This window comes from Talpa occidentalis, unplaced genomic scaffold (genome assembly GCF_014898055.3).
Source record: "Talpa occidentalis isolate TD23 unplaced genomic scaffold, MPIMG_talOcc4v2.1 talOcc4.13, whole genome shotgun sequence".
Classification (NCBI taxonomy): Eukaryota; Metazoa; Chordata; class Mammalia; order Eulipotyphla; family Talpidae; genus Talpa; species Talpa occidentalis.
This window is the reverse complement of record NW_023601322.1, coordinates 71,561,381-71,579,220: the sequence shown is the minus strand read 5'-3', so window position 1 is coordinate 71,579,220 and position 17,840 is coordinate 71,561,381. Positions and strand designations below refer to the sequence as shown.

At 41.3% G+C, this 17,840-nt stretch overlaps 1 protein-coding gene and 1 pseudogene across 1 annotated transcript; one reads left to right on the top strand and one right to left on the bottom strand.

Annotated features, from left to right (window-relative positions):
• Positions 1-4,232: 4,232 nt before the first annotated feature.
• On the bottom strand, positions 4,233-7,153 carry IL9 (interleukin 9). Its single transcript, XM_037508347.1, has 3 exons — positions 7,018-7,153; positions 5,482-5,619; positions 4,233-4,343 (listed from the first exon to the last, which is right to left on the bottom strand). Exons 1-3 carry the CDS (start codon positions 7,129-7,131, stop codon positions 4,233-4,235), a joined length of 363 nt encoding a protein of 120 aa, XP_037364244.1. The 5' UTR covers positions 7,132-7,153.
• A 9,127-nt stretch (positions 7,154-16,280) lies between these two features.
• Positions 16,281-16,522, top strand: LOC119242913 (40S ribosomal protein S29-like; annotated as a pseudogene).
• Positions 16,523-17,840: the final 1,318 nt, after the last annotated feature.

Below are 17,840 nucleotides of genomic sequence, written 5' to 3'. Positions count from 1 at the left end.
TGGCAATAAAAAGAAGTGAAGTATTAAAACATGCTACAGTGAGAATGAACCTCGGAAGCATCACACTAATGAAAGATGCCAGTCACAAAAACACACATATGGTATTATTCCATTTATACAAATCCAGAAGAAGCAAATTTATAGAGGCAGAAGGGTAGATTAGAGTTGATTACGGTTGGGGACAGGAGAAAAGGGAGTGACTGCTAATGCACATAGATTTCTTTGGGGGATGTTCTGAAATTAGATGTGGTGATGTTTGCACAACCTGTGAATATACTAACAGCCATTGAACTGTGCACTGATCTCTGCCTTTCTGGTACACAGTAAACATTTAATAAGTATTGGTTCTTCTTTCTTCAAAGTTCTTTCTAGATAAATCTCGACTCTCCCAGCACAGGGAGGAGAGTTATAATAGCACATATCACCATGAGCTCTGCTAATGCTGCCCTGGAGCTTGCCTGCAGAGGTATATCCTGTAGTTGCTGCAACTTTGCAGAAGAGCCAAAGGAAACCACCACGCTATGGTGGTGAGTAATCTGTAACAGTGGCTTGCAGCCCATCTCCCTGCCCATCTTCTCTGACAGCTGGTTGTGTTCTGAAACCATCAGCAAACCACGTGTCTGTCCTTGCTGTGATCCCACAGGGTGCGCGTGTCTGCATCAGTGGCTCTCTTATGCTACAGATGCATAACCTCATCACCTAAAGAAACACTGTTCTGTCTGCAGTCAGTGATTCAGAAAACTGAGATGGGAAAGAAGAGATGAGGAGGAGAAAAGAACCTGCAGCCAAGACCCCAGGACACCATGTGGCAGGCCATCTGGGAGCCTCTGTCCCTGTCGGAGATGCCCAGGTAGGTGCCAGAGAGAGCAGTCCCCACACCCATTTCTGCAAATGTGACCTGGGCCAGAGAAATGTGTAGCAGCCCCATCACAACTCTGAGATCCAAATGGCTCTGAAAGCCCAATATTTGTCAGGACTCATTTGGCTGCCAAACCTGACCACTCATATGATATTTCTACAGAATATTAATGTGTTTAATTACAGAGTTCTGCCCCAGGCCTGCTATGGGTATTATGTAATATATGGCACTCAGATTGCTTATTCTCTTTCTGAAAGGTGAAACAGTTCAAATTCTGAAAACTATCTGGCTTGCTGGTTTTTGGATAAAGGATTATGGACCCCTATTACTGTGAACCCATTTTATCCTCAGACTGTCATAAGGAAAGACAACATACCCCCTTGATAGACACAAAATTGGACAAGAGCAGAATGAAAGAGCAGAGGTTTGAAATAAGTGACAGGGGTAGGGGTTGGCTCACTGCTCTAAATCCCACAACCTGTGGGGCCTTGGGAATGTCATTTAACTTTTCTGAGCCTTGATTTCCTTATCTACCAAACAGAAATAATATCTACCTCCTGTAGTTATTAGGCCATTGAGTACATCCAGAGTAAGTGCTTAATATAAATAAATAAGTTATATTTGATAGACCTTTTTCTCAGACCTTGCCCATGGGGATCCACAGACCAGCTGGTGAGGGAACCACAACTGGATCCAGTGTGGGTGCAGGGATGGGGTGGACCCCAGTTTCGGGAGCCCTGTGCATGAAAAGGGAGGGCATCAAGGACACTTAGTGGTCAGAATCTTGAGTCTCAAGGAACAACTCATACGGGAGATACTGGGATTTGCTTATGAAAGCAATACACCCCCTGTTATGGGTACACCCACAGAACCCTCTTAACAGACTCTGTGTTCCACCCACCACCCAGCCACAATGGTTTTCACTTCTCTTAGGAAGCAGATGGGTTGGCACACTGTGGCTATTGTCTGTCTGCCTTAGGTCTGCATGCCCTGCAGCATGCTGGATGGCCTTCAGCACTGAGGAGGACTAAGCCTAGACCAGTGGGCCCCTTTTAAAGTCCTCTTGACTTGGAGACCCAACTTGCTGCTCTTTGATATAAACATCACTGAAAATAAATCACTAGGATTTTGTCTCTTTTTATGTCTGAACTAGGACTAAAATAATTATGATTGGACATTCCCATGTACCCACAATTCCTACACCCAAGCAGATAATAAAACACTCACCTGACCTCATCTCCCTAGGCTGAAACTCCTCCTCTGGGGGATTTGGCTGCAAGTGGAGGGGGAACTCTATGCCTACCCCAGGGCCAGGCCACTTAGCTCATCAAAGTATCTCCGCTTTGGCCAAGGGCTATTTAGAGTGCAGGTCACATCAAATATTGCTTCACCGTCTAACTGATGGAAAATCAAAGGCAAATGAAGCCCTTTGAAGAACTCTGTCTCTTGGTGCTCAGAAGTTTCCATATTATTATAACCAAAAGTACTCAAGGCTGTCTAGCCTTATCGGGAGGAAAAGCAATTCCAATTTTGACAGAAAAATAAGCCACACAGTAGATTCTTCTAAGCTCTTCCCAGAACTCTAAGCCTTTAGGTATCAGGTGGGAAAGCCATTCTGATTGTCAGACCATCCTAACCCTAACACCCTCGGCTTCACCCAGCCCCCACCCTGCCCATCACACAGAGCCAGGAGGTTGTGAGCAGGCTGTCCCCTTGAAAGTGGCCAGGTGACATGGATCCCAGCTTGGGACCTGGCTTGAGGTGCAGGAGGGGAACACACTGTACTTAGTGTGTTTCGTATGTTCTAGGTGGCATCCCTTTTCCAGGTGAGCAAATTCTTGGCTTTTACTTTGCTTTTGCATCTCAAAGACCTTTCATCCATTCAGTCAATATTACCACACTGGTATAGGCATAGAATAAACTCAGGATACAGCATTGTCATGCCCTTGTGGAGCTGACTTGAAGCAGAGAGAGACAGACACTAAAGAGCAAACTTAATAATCAATGAGAAAGCCTCTGAGAAGAAGGTAGTGCTGCGGAATAGGAACCAGGATTGGGAGTTCTGGGGGTGGGGGAGAGTTGAGTATTTGGGTGAGACAGGTAGTTTATTAGAAGGTTCTTTGGGGTTCTCCAGAGAAACAACCAATACTAAGGGTAGGTGGGTGAGTGGATGGATGGATGGATGATGGATGGATGGATAGATAGATAGAGAATTGGCCTATGTAATTATGCAGGCTAAGAAGTCCCACCACCTGCTGTAAGCAAGCTGGAGGCCCAGGAAAGTTAATGATATGGTTCTAGTCTGAGTCCAAAGGCTGAAAAGCAGGGGAACTGATGGTGTAAGTCCAATTTGAATGCAGCAGACCAATGTCCTAGCTCAGACTGTCAGGCAGAGAGCCAATTCTTCCTCTGCCTTTTGGTTCTATTCAGCCCTTAGTGGACTGGGTGAGGCCCATCCACATTGGGAGAACTTCTGCTTTGTTCAGTTTACTTGTTCAAATGCTAATTGCATCCAGAAAGACACATTCAGACACATTCAGAAATAATGTTTCGGCGAAATCTGGGTACCTCATGGCCTGGTCATGTTGACATAAAATTAACCACACAAGTCACACAATGCCAGCCAGACAGGCTGGTTCAGGGATCTCTCCCAGTAGACCCCTATTAGGCTCTGCACTCCCATCATACTCTGTGCCAGACATGTGGGGTGGGAGCTGAAGATCTTTCTGGAGAATAGATGACAGAGTTTCTGCTTTGTTCTCTGATGCCAAGGGCCTGCTCCATGACCACTTCCTACTTCAGCTTCAGGCATGTTGCTCTCTTGGATATGAACGTGCCCACACTCCTCAGTAGTCAGCCTCCTCCTCCACTTGTAAACTGCTGCCTTCTCCCAGTTCAGGTGCGTGGTTAGTTTCTCAGGATCCCAAACTCTTTGACAGTGCTCTGAGCCTTGCTTCCCCTGCACTGACAGATAGGATCCCTAGACAAGCTCTTCCCTCCTCTACTGGTAACCCTCATACCTGCCACATACCCCTTCATCACTGTGCCCCCTACAGCCCAGGGCTCTGAGACCTTGGGTCTGTGTTCGGGATGTCTTGCTGCTGTTGCAGGAGGTTGGGACCCATTCAGCCCATTGGCAGTTTTCTTTGTTTTGAACAGCAAGGGGGGCAGGGGTGGGGGACTAAGCACTTAAAGACCAGATTATGTTCTTATTTTTTCCATAGATATTTATTCCAAAATAAAAACATAAAAATTTAAGCAAATTATTACAAATTATTTAGATTTAGCATGGCTTGCTTGGGTTTTTTAATTGCAACAACTTAAAGAAGAGATTTTTTTCAATTCAATAAATAGAATAAATAATATTTCATCCTCATATTTTGCCTCTCATCTGTTGTTTCTGGAAATTTTCCAAGAGACTCTTCAGGAAAGTCAGCGTGTTGCCTGATGTGGCTGGTTTGCATGGCTGGTCACAGGAAAAAAACTGAGGATAAAAGTTCGCACAGTGATTAAAACAGCAGAGAACTGGCAATCCCAACAACTTCCCTGCTCAGAGCAGGGTGAAGGTGGAGTGTCAGTGGGAGGTGGGGGGGGTGAAGGGGGCAACCTGCAGGGGGTGCCAGACACAGAGCAAATGAATGGGGAAGTCCACGGCTACTCCACTGTGTAGACAGAGCAGGTGGCTGACTTTGTGGTAGGATTTCAAGGGCCCAAGACACACACACACACACACACACACCCCATTAGAGGAAATCTTTTCATGGGACAACTTGTAACCTAAAGTTTTGTTTGGTTTGGTTCTTCCAAGAGCATTTTATAGCCCAGTGGCTAAAAAGGGGGATCTTAATGACTTACAGGGATCACATAGACCAGGGTTCAAATCTCATCTCTGCCTTAAGCAGATTACTTTACCTGACTGAGCTTCAATTTTCATAAACCCAACAATTGCCCCAAAGGAAGATATTCAATGAAATAGTATCTATTAAACACTTAGGACTGAAAACTGTGGATACTAGAAACATGTGCAGTTAAATCATGGCATGAAGAGCCTCCTTGCCTCCTGTGGTGTCATGTGGAGATGCTTACACCTGAATAGTTCACCCCACTCCTTCCCTCCAGGGGTGCAGGAATGTACTGAAAAGAATGTGTGCAGATGGGCATTTAGTGCCGCTGGATCTGGTGTCTAGTCCTTTAAATACCTCCTTAGCCAATTGAAAAAAATATCTTTAACTTATAGGCCACAATGCCCACTAGGTTAGCAAATCAAATCTCTAGAATGTTCTCATATTATGTAAGCTCTTGCCCTGATTCTCTAGATTTTAGCTCCTAATTAAAATCAGGATGGATTCTTTCATATTTAGTGGGCAACGAGAAATAAATGGCTACCTAAGTGTGTTTTTTTTAAACCAAGGGAATCACAGGCTTCTCTGGGACAGATTCACCTGAATGCTGCTGTGCTGATTCCATTCATAGATGTCCCTTATCAACCTGGAGCTACCAATTTCAACTCTACCAACTATCATCCTTTCTCTTTCAGATAGAGTTGGCATCAACATTCTCATAAAAGTAACTAATTAAAATAATAAGTAATCAAAACAAATCACAAATAAAAGCAAACTCACTTGACACTTGTTGTACTTTAAGTTCATTACTGTTTTTTTGACCATATTTAAAATCAGTAAGGATGATACGCTGGTTTTCTCTGTGGCATTGATCATCTGTGCCAGACCCTCCTGGAAGCATGGTGTGGTGCAGTTGTCCTAGTGAATAATAAGGATTTATGAAAAGAAACATTCAGAAGACAGTTCTGAGAAGGAATCACAGAGGGAATACTTTTAGGTGCTATTTTAATTTAATCACTTTAACCCAAACTGGCATTATTTATAGACAGGATGCCTGTCAGTCTAGGAAATAATCTTCAAGGTGAGGCTGATTCTCCATAGTAATGTCCCTGGGATTTCCATCCAGGGTACAAGGGGCCCAGGGAAAACAGTCAGTCTTGTCTCCTTTCCATCCAGTGGTCGCCTGCCCCCAGTTTTGCAATAGCTTGTTTGAAAGTACAGAGAAAGGAAAGGTCTTTTCACATTAAGCTGTTGATATGTACCAAGTGAATACAGCCAGCGTTTCGGCAGTAGCTACGAGAGTGGACTATAAACCAAGGGGGACAGGCTGGCCTATATAAATGAGGAGCCCTTTCCTTTCCTCATCTAATCTGGGGACCATGATGGAGTAAAATGTCTGACCTCAGCTGGGCGAGCAGCTAGGATTCTTCAGGCCTTGCTGGTGAGAGAGCAAAGCTCTGTGCCTTGAATAAGTGCTTCCTAACCAGAAACCCCTGCTACTCAGCCCTTGCTCTCTGCCAAAGGGACTCCTTTTTACTTCCCTGAACTCATAACCTCAGATGCTCTGTTCTCCCAGAAGGCAGTACTCTAACTATGCAATACTCAGCTAAATAGACAACAGGAAGGAAGGGAGGGAGGGAGAAGGCATAGCACACAGCTTGTGCCAGAGGAAAGAAAAAGCGTTGTTTTTTTATTTATTGTCTTGCAACACCAACATTATTGGCAAATCAATTACAAAGCAATACAATTTAAGCTGTGCCATTTGTTACCTTCTCCTTTCCAGTTTGATTTTATTGTGCACATGGCCACTGATCTAGAAAGATGTTCAAGATTCTTTTTCAAATATTGAAAAGTATTCAAACTTCTCCAGGGGTATAAAGCCCATTAATTATGAAGAAATTTATGTAGTCTCAAATTTCAAGAGTCTGATTTTAAAAGGAAATGCTAACCTGTGACAATTGCAATAAAGTAACTCTTTCTTATCTATCAAATAAAGCCATTTCTTTTTACTTAAAAAGCTGAAAATAACTAGATCAAGATTTTTTTTATTGTACTTACAGGAGGGATGGGCAGGCACAAGCAATCAGTCACCTGAAAAAGAAATTTCAAAGTGAAGATTCTATATATGAACATTAAAATTAGTTTGGAAAGTTCTTAAAAGAGCATTTACTCACATTGGTGCTGCAGCTGCATCTGGAGGCATTTTCCTAAAGTAAGTAAAGAGACAAGAACCCATCTGGTTGGTGCATTTTTCCTCTAAGTCACTTAAATTTTCCATTACTGTATTTCCTGCTAGCTCCCTTCCCTGAAACTTACCTGTGCTTCATTGATGAGGAACCCAATGTTGCGAATGCCGTGGCTGGTTGGGCATTTCTGACTGGTTACAGAGCAGAAGAGCAGGACAGAGGCAACGATCACAGCAGAGAGCATCTTGACTAGGAGCTGGGACTTTGCCTGCAGACGCCCTCAAATCGCTGTATTTAAAGCTCCCTTGCTAACTTGGAAAAACCCTGACATCAAAATGATACCAAGTGCCCACTTTTTCTCTGTAAGTTTGGGTCACTTCAAATTGAAAAATAGATTTATTTATTTACGTATAACTGAGTCACTTGGCAATTGCTATATGACATCATGCCGGGAAATATTCCTCAGTAAAGATGTTTTTCAAGAAGCTGGGTATGGAGATGCTGAAGGAAAGGTTAAAGATCTTAAAACCATGTATATGTTTAAGGTAAAGATTCTGGTTGTAAGAGTTCAGATACTTTCCATGAAAGTCCAGTCTGTATTTTCCCTTTTTACTTTATCAGAAATGCTGATGGAGTAGCCAGTCACAGGTATTCTGATGAAAGAGAGGATGAGGGCAGGGGGAGAGTGGAGGAGGAGAGGGAGAGCAGGAAAGCTATTCTGTTGTCTGGCCTTTTGCTACCTTGCTCTTTGCAAGCTGAATATTGTCATTGCAACCTCAAATCTTGACAACTCAAATTTTACTCTTGGGGTCAGAGTCTCCACCTCATTCAAATTCATCTTTGTGCCAGTATTCCTCTTATTAGTGCTTGAAATAGGATAATAACCAACATTTATTGAGCACTTAATACATGGAAGTCACAATTCTAGCATTTTAGAGAAATTAAGCCATGTAAGACATATAGCCACCAAATGAGATAGGTACTAATTTGTTATCTCTAATTATCACTCTTTATTTTTTCTAAGATTTATTTATTTATGCATACAAGAACTGGGGTACAGGCCAGAGGTGTGAGAGATGAGAGGATTCACCAGAGACAGAGTGGGGAACAGAACAGGCAGACTGACTGAAATACACTGCTGAGGGGAGCAGCGGGTGAGTCAGGAGAGGTCTGCTGTACCATGTGGATAGCTCCCCAGCCAGGGATTGAACTTGTGCAGCAGAGGCTGCAGAGAGCTTCACAGTGCTGCACTTAACCCCTTGCACCACCAGGAAGGCCCCCCATTTTTTACCCTTTAAAACACCATCTATATCTTAGCTTCTGGCTCTTTGAAGGGACTATTCTTATCACCATAACCTAGAAAGCAGTCTTCCTATAGTCCTGTGAGGGAAGAAGTATGATTATCCCCATTATTTTATAGATGGGGAAACTGAAGCACAGAGAGGCAAGGAATTTGCCCAGAGTCACACAATCAGGAAGCAACAAAATTTGTATTAAAATTTAGAGTCTAGCTCCCAGGTTGAGCCCCTAATCTTCTTGCTTTCCTACTTTTCTGTGGATTTTATGTCTGCATTTCAGAATCAACTGCCCAGCATCTAATTTACTCCTAGATCCTCAGAATTTGGACAGTTCTCTTCAAATTTGTAGAATTAAAACATTAATTTGAAAAGTAGTTTTTGCAATAGTAAGAAAGATGCACGTAAACAGAGACTTCCTAAGACCTTGAATCTAGTTTCTAGGGGCCTTAGCTAGAGTTGTGAGTGCCAAAGCAATGATATCTTCAGAAAAAGTGGGCTTCTCTTACTCAGCTGTTTGAGTTGTAGTAGCCGTAAGGTTTTCTCATGCCTGTTGTAGAGGTGTGTGGCGATCTTGCATTCGTTCCTTAGGAGTGATAATGGACCTTCAGTGTTTGACTGCATTATGGGGAGGGAGTATCTTGGTGGAAAACAAGGTAAAAAGAAATTGGCTTTTTTACTAAATTCCACAAATCCTCTCCCAGATCTTCCTTCTATGCCTGTAGGCACTAAGAAGAAGGTTCAGTGGCCTCTTGGTCTATGGCAAGTCCTTGTTACATAATCTGGTATCTATGCTCTTTCCTTGTTGATAGAATCTTGATTAGTATGAGGTGACAATGTACCCAGGCAAGCACCTTTCTTGTTGCTACAGGTCACTATGTGACATGTTCTGATCAATGCATCTTTTTTTGCTTTCCTGGCAATAGGGAACAAAAGTAGCTGAAACTTGCCCTTACTTTATTTCAATTTGGACATAGATGTGATGGCAGGAGCTTCAGCAGCCATCTTGCAAGCATGCAGGAATAGATAAGAGAGAGTTGCACTAATAGTGACATTCTACATAAATAGAAAATAATCATAAAAACCATGAGAGCAACAATAAAAAGTAACAATAAGATTATAATAATGGTACTAAATTTTAACTAGCTATCACTGCCTACTGAAGACCCTGAGTCTTGAAACTCAGTAAAAACAGGAAGTTCTTATCTATATGGAAGTTAGCATGTGCTGAAGAGATATTAAAGATGTGTTAGCATCAGATTGAAGTTTTTCTCCTGACATCATTGGAAGACGTAAAGAGACTTGGAAAGACAATCATCTTCTAACTAGGTGAATCAATACTATTTAATGCTATATGTGTGAACCTTTGAAGTCATTCCACTATCAGGTTTGCTTCTCACACTGAGTAAAACACTGTACAGATGAGGCAATACCCAGGAAGAAAAATGGACTAGTCCAAAACCATATATCTAGTTACAAGTGGGGTAATATATGTGCAGTGGTTAAGACCAGTGACCCGATAATCAGACCTCCTGGGTTCAAGTGTTGCTGCTATCATTTGTTAGCTGCATGTCCCAGCTCGCATTTCCTAATTGTGAAACAAGGATGGGATGTGGAAAATGGGGATGGGCCTACCTCAGGGATTCTAGAAAATATTAAAAGAGATGTTTGCTTGGTGTTTAACATGGATTAAGTAGCTTCCATGGAAATTTTTCGGGGAGATGTAGTCAAGTCAGGGTCAATAAACTTAAACTTACCTTGCCAGATTTAGTGTAAGGCCTGGCAAGATAAGGATAGCTTGTAACTTTCAAATTTTTTTTCTTTTTAATAACAAAGAAAAAAGTGTGACAAATTGCATATAATCTATAAGCCTATATCTGCCCCTGTACAAAGAACTTGTGCCTACCCCTGTTCTAGTTCATATGGATGGTGACATCATCTATTATCTTATCCCTTAGAAAGATTAGAGCTAGGATTTGGTGGCTCAAATATCTCTTTTCCCATTGTCCTGGTTATTCAGTTAAGGCCTCAGTACAGAGGGAAAAGGAGAGGGGGCCCTGGAATCATCAGCCATTAGATTCTCCCAAGTGTTGGAAGCCCATCACTTCCTGCAGTATCTGTAGGGTGAACAGTATGGTCCCATGAGCCAAAGGTCTTCTCTTGGTGTAGCCAGATACTTTTAAAGGTATCGCAGGTACGTCCCAGTTTACTAGGAAGAATCACACATTGAAATCAGAAGAAAAATGGATAGACTAACATTCCTTCTCCCTGGGCCAAGTCTTGGCCTAGCCAGCTGGACTTGGGTCACCCACCCCTACCCAACCCAACAGCTGGTGAATAGTATGGCGATCAGTGGACACTGATGTCCTTGGGCAGGTTACTTAGCCTTTTTAAGCATCAGCGTAGCATAAACCACACAGGAATCTGAGGATCACCCAGCCCTTTTTTTTTAATAGAATGATTAGATTATTCCATTTGAGATACTTTCTCAGCAATGAACCACACTTCCATTTGGAAATCTGGTCTGGTCCGGTGTGGGTTCAACTTATGCTCCTCTCTCCTCCTTACCTACTGCCCTCCAGTCAGCTTGGTTTCTTTCTCTTTCCAACTTGCTCTTGCTAAGTTCTGCCTGGAGTGCCTTCCTCAGCTCTTCCGGGTATGGCCGAGACTCATCTTTCTGTTCTGAACTTAAAGGCCACCTCCTCCATGAAGCCCTCTCTGAGCACAATCATCATTGCGATATGAATGGGTCTGTTGTATTGTCTATTTGTCCAAGTAGGATGTTTAGTTCCACAAACACCAGTACAATTGACTCATTCATCATCGTGTTTTCCCAGGGCATGATCTGTAAAATGCTCAGGAATTATTGGTTAAATAAATGAATGATGAATACATCTAATTTTGTAAAAATCTATTAAATTTATGTTTTTTATGAAATAATCAATACATATGGGTCAGTAATAAAAAGCAGATATAACATATGTCTAAAACTGGGCAAGGAAAACTTTGGAAGAGTGATTAAGTAATGAATAAATCCTACTGTTTTGTAATCCTTGGGATTTTTAAAGTGCTTTTCAATCGTCTCTCCCTTTCAGTTCTCATAGTCACTGCAGGAAGAGCATTTTGGGTTTGGGAAGTCCAACTCTGTAAAGGATGAAACAGAGAGAGAGTTTGGTGACAATTCTTGACAATTCTTTCCCATTTCCCCACCCACTCAGTTATGAAAAAGAAAAGATTTGAGAGTATTTAAATGTAGCTCTGCAGTTCAAAAACACCATTGAAACGGCAGATGTTTATCTAGGTAAAGTCTACAACTTTTGAGGTTTAGATTCTAGGATTTATTTCAATACAAGAATGTAAGTATGCAAATGATCTCTTACAGAGGAAATACACCAAGCTCAGAAATTAATTACTCATCTATTTTAAATATCAAGAAGATTGGAGAGTAGAATGCATATCAAGATTTAGCATAGATAACATATTTTACAATAAATGACAAATGACAACACCTAAACATTTATTTCTTTCCAAAGATAAAGTTTGACATTTTTATTTTGTGATAAAAACTCATGTGTCATGGATTCTATAGGAATAAAACAAAATGGTTATTTGTTCTTGGAAGTCACAGCACAAAATGACATATGCACACATACATAAAAGGTCCAGAATTTCTAAGTAAAACCCATTCTCCCTTTTTCTCTCAATAGCCAAGATATAACTAGTTATGAGAATCATCAAGCACTAATCTAAACATTTATTTCTAGGTCAGTATTTCCCATCCAGCTGTGATGGGGCAAACCCCACTAAATACACAGTCCTCCCTGAAGGAGCTTCCCTCCTACAGAGGGTGATTGCTGGCTGGATGCCCTAAACCTCTCCCCTGAAATCCCTCCTAAAGCAAATTCTGAGTTTCACAGACCCGGAGCCCTACTGCTCCCAGTTTATCTCCTGTGCAGTTTCCAGAGCCCCAAGACCCAGGATCCTTTCAACTCCTGCTTCTTACCCTTTGATGAACAACTATGCAGCATATTCTTGAAAATGGAATTTTTACATACATGCTCCATGGACACAGCCCATCATTACCTGAAAGCTGCTCCTGTGTTTGTTAAAAACTGCGGGGCCCCTTTGCTGTCCAATTTATTGGTGTCCATATGATTAAGAAAGGATGAGAACTCTTGTTCTGGATCGCTCTGGGGAAGACATTTAGTGAACACATGGTTACACAGTAAACACTTTATATCCCCTTTTCGAACTTCATCATTCTGCCACTTTACTTTTACCAAAGACCTGCGTTAATATTTGTTTTTGCTAACTGAAAGAAATCCAAGAGAATTTCTGCTTTTGCGACAAAAGGTAAAAAGTAGCGCTCAGGTTGGATTTACGGCAGCCGTTCTAGAAGCAGCGGCACCCTAATCAGAAGCCACCAGGCTCCTTCCTTAGGAACTGCTGTACTGCTGTAGACAGGTGTGTGTTTGTCACATCATTCCCACTTTTACTATCTGTTCGTGTTATTTGGTAGTTTATTTTTGAGACCCAGGAGTGCTCAAATTTTTTTTTCATATTCATGAACGGTAATGGCTTCTTTACTTAAAGGCATTTTGGCTTATGAAAGGTTTCAAACAGATACTCTAATTTCATGTGGACTGGGGGAAACTGTATCTCACTAAGGTGAGATCTTTATTAGCCCCATTTCACAAATGTGGATTTTAATACTCAGATAGGCTAAGAAGGTTGCCTTCATCACACAGCTGGCACCTTATATTGGATTTGTCTGACCCCAGAGCCTGTGCTCTTATCTGCTATGCTGCACATCAGTCTCCATTTCTGCTGACCCAACTGTATAAACTTTTTCCCACAGACAGAAAATCAAAGCATGCCTGTGGGGCTGGGGGCAATAGATTGCAAAGATCAACTGTATTGGTTTCCTAGGGCTGCCACAATCTGGGTTGCTTAGAGCAACAGAAATGTATTCCAACATTTCCAAAGGCCAGAAGTCCAAAAATCAAGATGTTGGCAGGGCTGGAAGCAGCCTGGTCACTGCAGAGGTGGCTGTTGGGAAGACATAGAACATAAGACCTGATGTTAGAGTAGGGGTAGAGCTCTATGTCATCAAGAATGCTTCAACAATGAAAAAGAAACCACCATCTCACAAAACTGAATCTCTGGGTGGAGTGGGCCCCAGAGTTGGGGGTCAAGACTCAGGTTTGTCTGTATCTCTGTAAGTTGGCTTTGCCCCCACGGTGCCCTCCAGCTGGCTACAGGATAAACTCAGGTCCAGGTCTCACATTTAAACATGATCATAAAAATTCTAGGTTTGGACTTTATGGTCCAGCATTTCTAATACTTTTGCTTTCAACGCATATTACTAAACTGCGTCCAGAAAGTTCTTCTAACATGTAACAATATAATTTATAATAATCTCAAGTCAAGTTTAAAAATATCCACTGCTGATACCACTCCCCAAACTAGATTTTTTTTTTATTAACTTTGCCCAGTCTGCCTGGCATATAATAGATGCTAATATATATTTGTTGTCATTGAATTAGTGAGTTATTGCTCATTTGTACTTTTTAATTTTGAATTAGTTGAGCATACCCAGATTTTTGTGGGTGTGTTGAGCGTCGATATAAAGATTTCTAAGAGTTCATTATTAATCTTCGTTTTTCAGATATGTTATATATATTTTCCTCTACTTGGTTGCTTTGTTTGTAGTATTTTTGTCATATAGCAATTTTTATGTGGTCAAATATATTCTCTATTTCCCTAGTGATTTAATTTTTAATAATTAAATCTTTAAGCCTTGGCACTTCAGGGTATAAAGAGACTCTAAGTTTGGTCAGTGCCATTGTTGGCTAAATATCTCTTTCCCCTATAGTACCTTTACAGAGCACTGATTTTCCATTTCTGATCAGGTATGTTTCTGGATTCTCTGATTTGCCCCAGTGAGCTATTTATATTAGTGTAACATACCGGAATCTTCAATAACTCTTTTACATGTCCAAATATATAGTAGGAAATTCTTTTTGCCTCTTATTACTTGTTATTTTCAAAAGTATCTAAGATAGTTTCAAATATCCACAGCTCTAAATTGGCTTAAACACCTTTTGATAAGTTCCCCAACAAAAAAAAATCTAATTGGGATTTTAATTGGAATTGTGTTCAATTTAAATTGAATTTGCAAAAAAAAAAAAAAATTTATTTTGAAAATATTAAATCTCTCCATTCAGGAAAACAGTATGTCTCCACCACTTATTCAAACTTAAAAAAAAAAAAATTTCCTTGATTTAATTTTATAGTTTTTTTTTTTTTAAATGGAGGGGTGCTGCATACTTTTGTGGAATTTATTTCTAGGTTTACCTATTTAGTCAACAATATATGCTGAGGGCTTCCCTTGGTGGCGCAGCAGTTGAGCACAAGGCTGCAAAGCTGCCCGCAGCCTCTGCAGTGCCAGTTCGCTCCCCAGCCGCCAGCGAGGGTCCCACATGGCGCGCAGACCTCTCCTGCTGCCCACTGCTCCCCTCAGCAGTGTTTTTCATCAGTCTGCCTATTCTGTTCCCCACTCTGGCTCTGGTGAATTCTCTCACCCTCCCGTGCTTCTGACTGTACCCAGTACTTGTATAAATAAATAAATCTTTAAAAAACAAAAAACAAACAAACAAACAAAAACAATATATGCTGAGAACTTATTACATTCTGGGCAGTGTTTTAGGTTCTTGGGATAAAGCAATGGACAAAACAAAAATCCTACATTTTAGAAAGCAGTGAAAGAAGACAATTAACAATCAAATATATTGGTGATGTGTTGGTTGGTCTTATGCCATGAAAATCTGAAGCAGGTAAAGGAAACAGTGTGTGGTGGAAGGTGCGAGCTATATTTTTAAAGTGGTCAGTGAAGGTCTCACTGATATGGCAATTGGGGTAGAGGCCTAAAGAAAGAGACTGAGTCAGGCAGATATCAAGCAAAGTGTGGCTAGTGTGTGTCCCTGCCCTGCAGCCTGTAAGAGACACAAAAGGCGATTAGCATTTCTATAGCAGAGTGATTGAAGGAAAGAAGGCAAGTCATGTAAAGTCTTGTTGACAGAGAGGTGAACTTAAGATTTTGCTTTAGGTAAGATGAGAGCCTTTGGACTTGTGTATAGAGGACTAAGGAGATCTGACCTATATTTAAGAAGAATTGCTCTGACTGCTGTATGGAGAATGGCTGGAACACAAGAGTAGAACATTTGATCCCCTTCGTAATTAGGAGTCAGTTTGGATACTCTTGAGATAGCCTATATAAGAGATGTTGGTTTGGACTATGGTGGTCTTAATACTAGTTGTAAGGGATAATTAGAATCTGGATATATTTTTAAGGCAGACCCAAAGGATATGGTGCTAGGTTGGATACATGGCATGAAAGAAAGAGAAGAGTTAAAAGATTACTCAAAGGGTTTTGGTTTAGGCAGTTGACAGAATGGAGTGATCATAAACTGAGATAAGAAAGACTGCAGGAGAAATAGGAAACAGGGTGGAGTTGTGGGGAGGTAAATTTTGTTTTGGCCTTATTTTATTTGAGATGCCTATTGAACATGTCAGAGATGTGTTAAAATGTGGGTCTGACTAATTTTGGGAGTTAATTCTTTGACATTTTTTAATTTTTTTCTCTTTTTATTACTGTTAGATTTTCTACTTCTTAAATTTTATGTGCATTTTCTGGAAAACGATACCAGATTTGCACTAATGGAGGAGCAATATTGTGCATTTTATCCATCTTTTTTTTTTTTTTAAAGATTTATTTATACAAGAACTGGGGTACAGGCCAGATGCATGGCAGGGTGAAAGGATTCACCCGAGACAGAGTAGGGAACAGAACAGGCAGACTGACAAAGTACACTGCTGAGGGGAGCAGCGGGCAAGACAGGAGAGGTCTGCTGAACCATGTGGGACCTTCGCGGCTGGCCAGGATCAAATTGGCACTGCAGAGGCTGCGGACAGCTTCACAGCGCGGCGCTCAACCGCCTGCGCCACGAGGGGAGGACCTTATCCATCCTTTTTTGATAAAATTTATAAGAAATTTGTATATTTGAGCCTTTGGCCTTGTTCCATCTGAGAAAGCAAGATGGACCACTAGCAGCTCTACTGGGACCACTGGAGAAAATTCAACCAGGGTTCTCACTTCTGCTGCATCTGCTCAAAAGACACCATCTGATTTGGATGTATGGCCTCACAATGTGCTGCCAGAGTTTCTGTCAGTTCTCAAAGGGCATAGGCTTCGTTACTTTGGACAAAGCGAACTTCCTTGAATCCGTCATCCAAGACATCTACATTACAGCAGAAACCATACTACCTCTTTGTACATAAAATGTCTAAAAAATAATACTTTAAAAAAGTAACTTGTTGGGCCTCCCCTGGTGGTTCAGGCGGTTGAGCTCAGCGCTGTGAAGCTACCTGCAGCCTCTGCAGTGCTGGGTTATTTTTTTTTTTTAAATAATAAATTTTATTTTTATATTCCCCATACAATTGCAACCCCCCCATTCTGACCCCAATTGTAGTGCTGGTTTAATTGAGGCCGGCCGGCAGGGGTCCAACATGGTGTGGCAGACCTCTCCTGTCTCACCCGCTGCTCCCCTCAGCAGTGTATTTCAGTCGTCTGCCTGTTCTGTTCCCTGCTCTGTCTCTGGTGAATCCTCTCACCCTCCCACGCCTCTACCCTATACCCCAGCTCTTGTATAAAAATAAATAAATCTTTAAAAAAAATTTCATAATAACATTTAGAAGTCAAAATCATGTAAGGAAATTCCATATAAAAACAATGTTAATTGATATTAAAATTGCCATCCTCTTTTGTTTCTCTAAAAAAGAACTAACAAACAAGTGACTCCCTGTGCTTTGGTTTCCTCATCTGTAACATAGAGTAATCATGTCATCAATAGCAGAAGATTGTTGTAGGAGATAAATGAATTCATGTGTATAAAATGCCCCCAATAGTGTCTGATGCATAGTTAGCACTTTGGAAGAAGCTGTTATTATTTAAGGATGAGAAATTGAAACTGTAAGAAGGAAACTAACTAGTCCAGCATCACACAGCTCTCTGCAGATAGAGTCTTCTGAACACAGTCTGGGCAGCATCACTAAGATTTTGGTATTTAGCTTGCTTGTTGACATTAATTTTTTGAAAGATTTATTTATTTATGTATAGAAGAACTGGGTTGCAGGCCAGAGGTGTGGGGAATGAGAGGATTCACCAGAGACAGAGTAGGGAGCAGAACAGGTGGATTTACTGAAATACACTGCTGAGGGGAGCAGCCAGCAAGACAGAAGAGGTCTGCTGCACCATATGTGGGTCAACTCCCTGGCTGGGGATAAAATTCAGGCCATAGAGACTTAAACCTAGGCCACCGGGGAGGCCCTGTCATTAATTTCTTAATAGTCTATCATCTCAGTTTTGGTTTCTTCTTTGATGATATTCTTACTGTTTTTCTCTTTGTAGAAAACCTTTCTGTTTCTTCCTGTCCTCATGACCTGCATCCTGAAGAGTCCAAAATGTCACCAGGACTTGCTAATAATAGCTATCCCCTTATTATTCCTGACCAACACACAGACCTTTTAATCTTTCTCCAGTAACTATTAGTTCTGATAACCAATCTTTTTTTTTTTTTCTCTGTCTGGAATTCGTATA

Coding starts and splice junctions, on each gene's coding strand:
- IL9 (XM_037508347.1), bottom strand. CDS start 7,131: ATGCTCTCTGCTGTGATCGTTGCCTCTGTCCTGCTCTTCTGCTCTGTA. Junction 5,620..7,017: donor TCCTCATCAATGAAGCACAG/GTAAGTTTCAGG, acceptor ATTATTCACTAG/GACAACTGCACCACACCATG. Junction 4,344..5,481: donor TAAAGTACAACAAGTGTCAA/GTGAGTTTGCTT, acceptor TTTTATCCTCAG/TTTTTTTCCTGTGACCAGCC.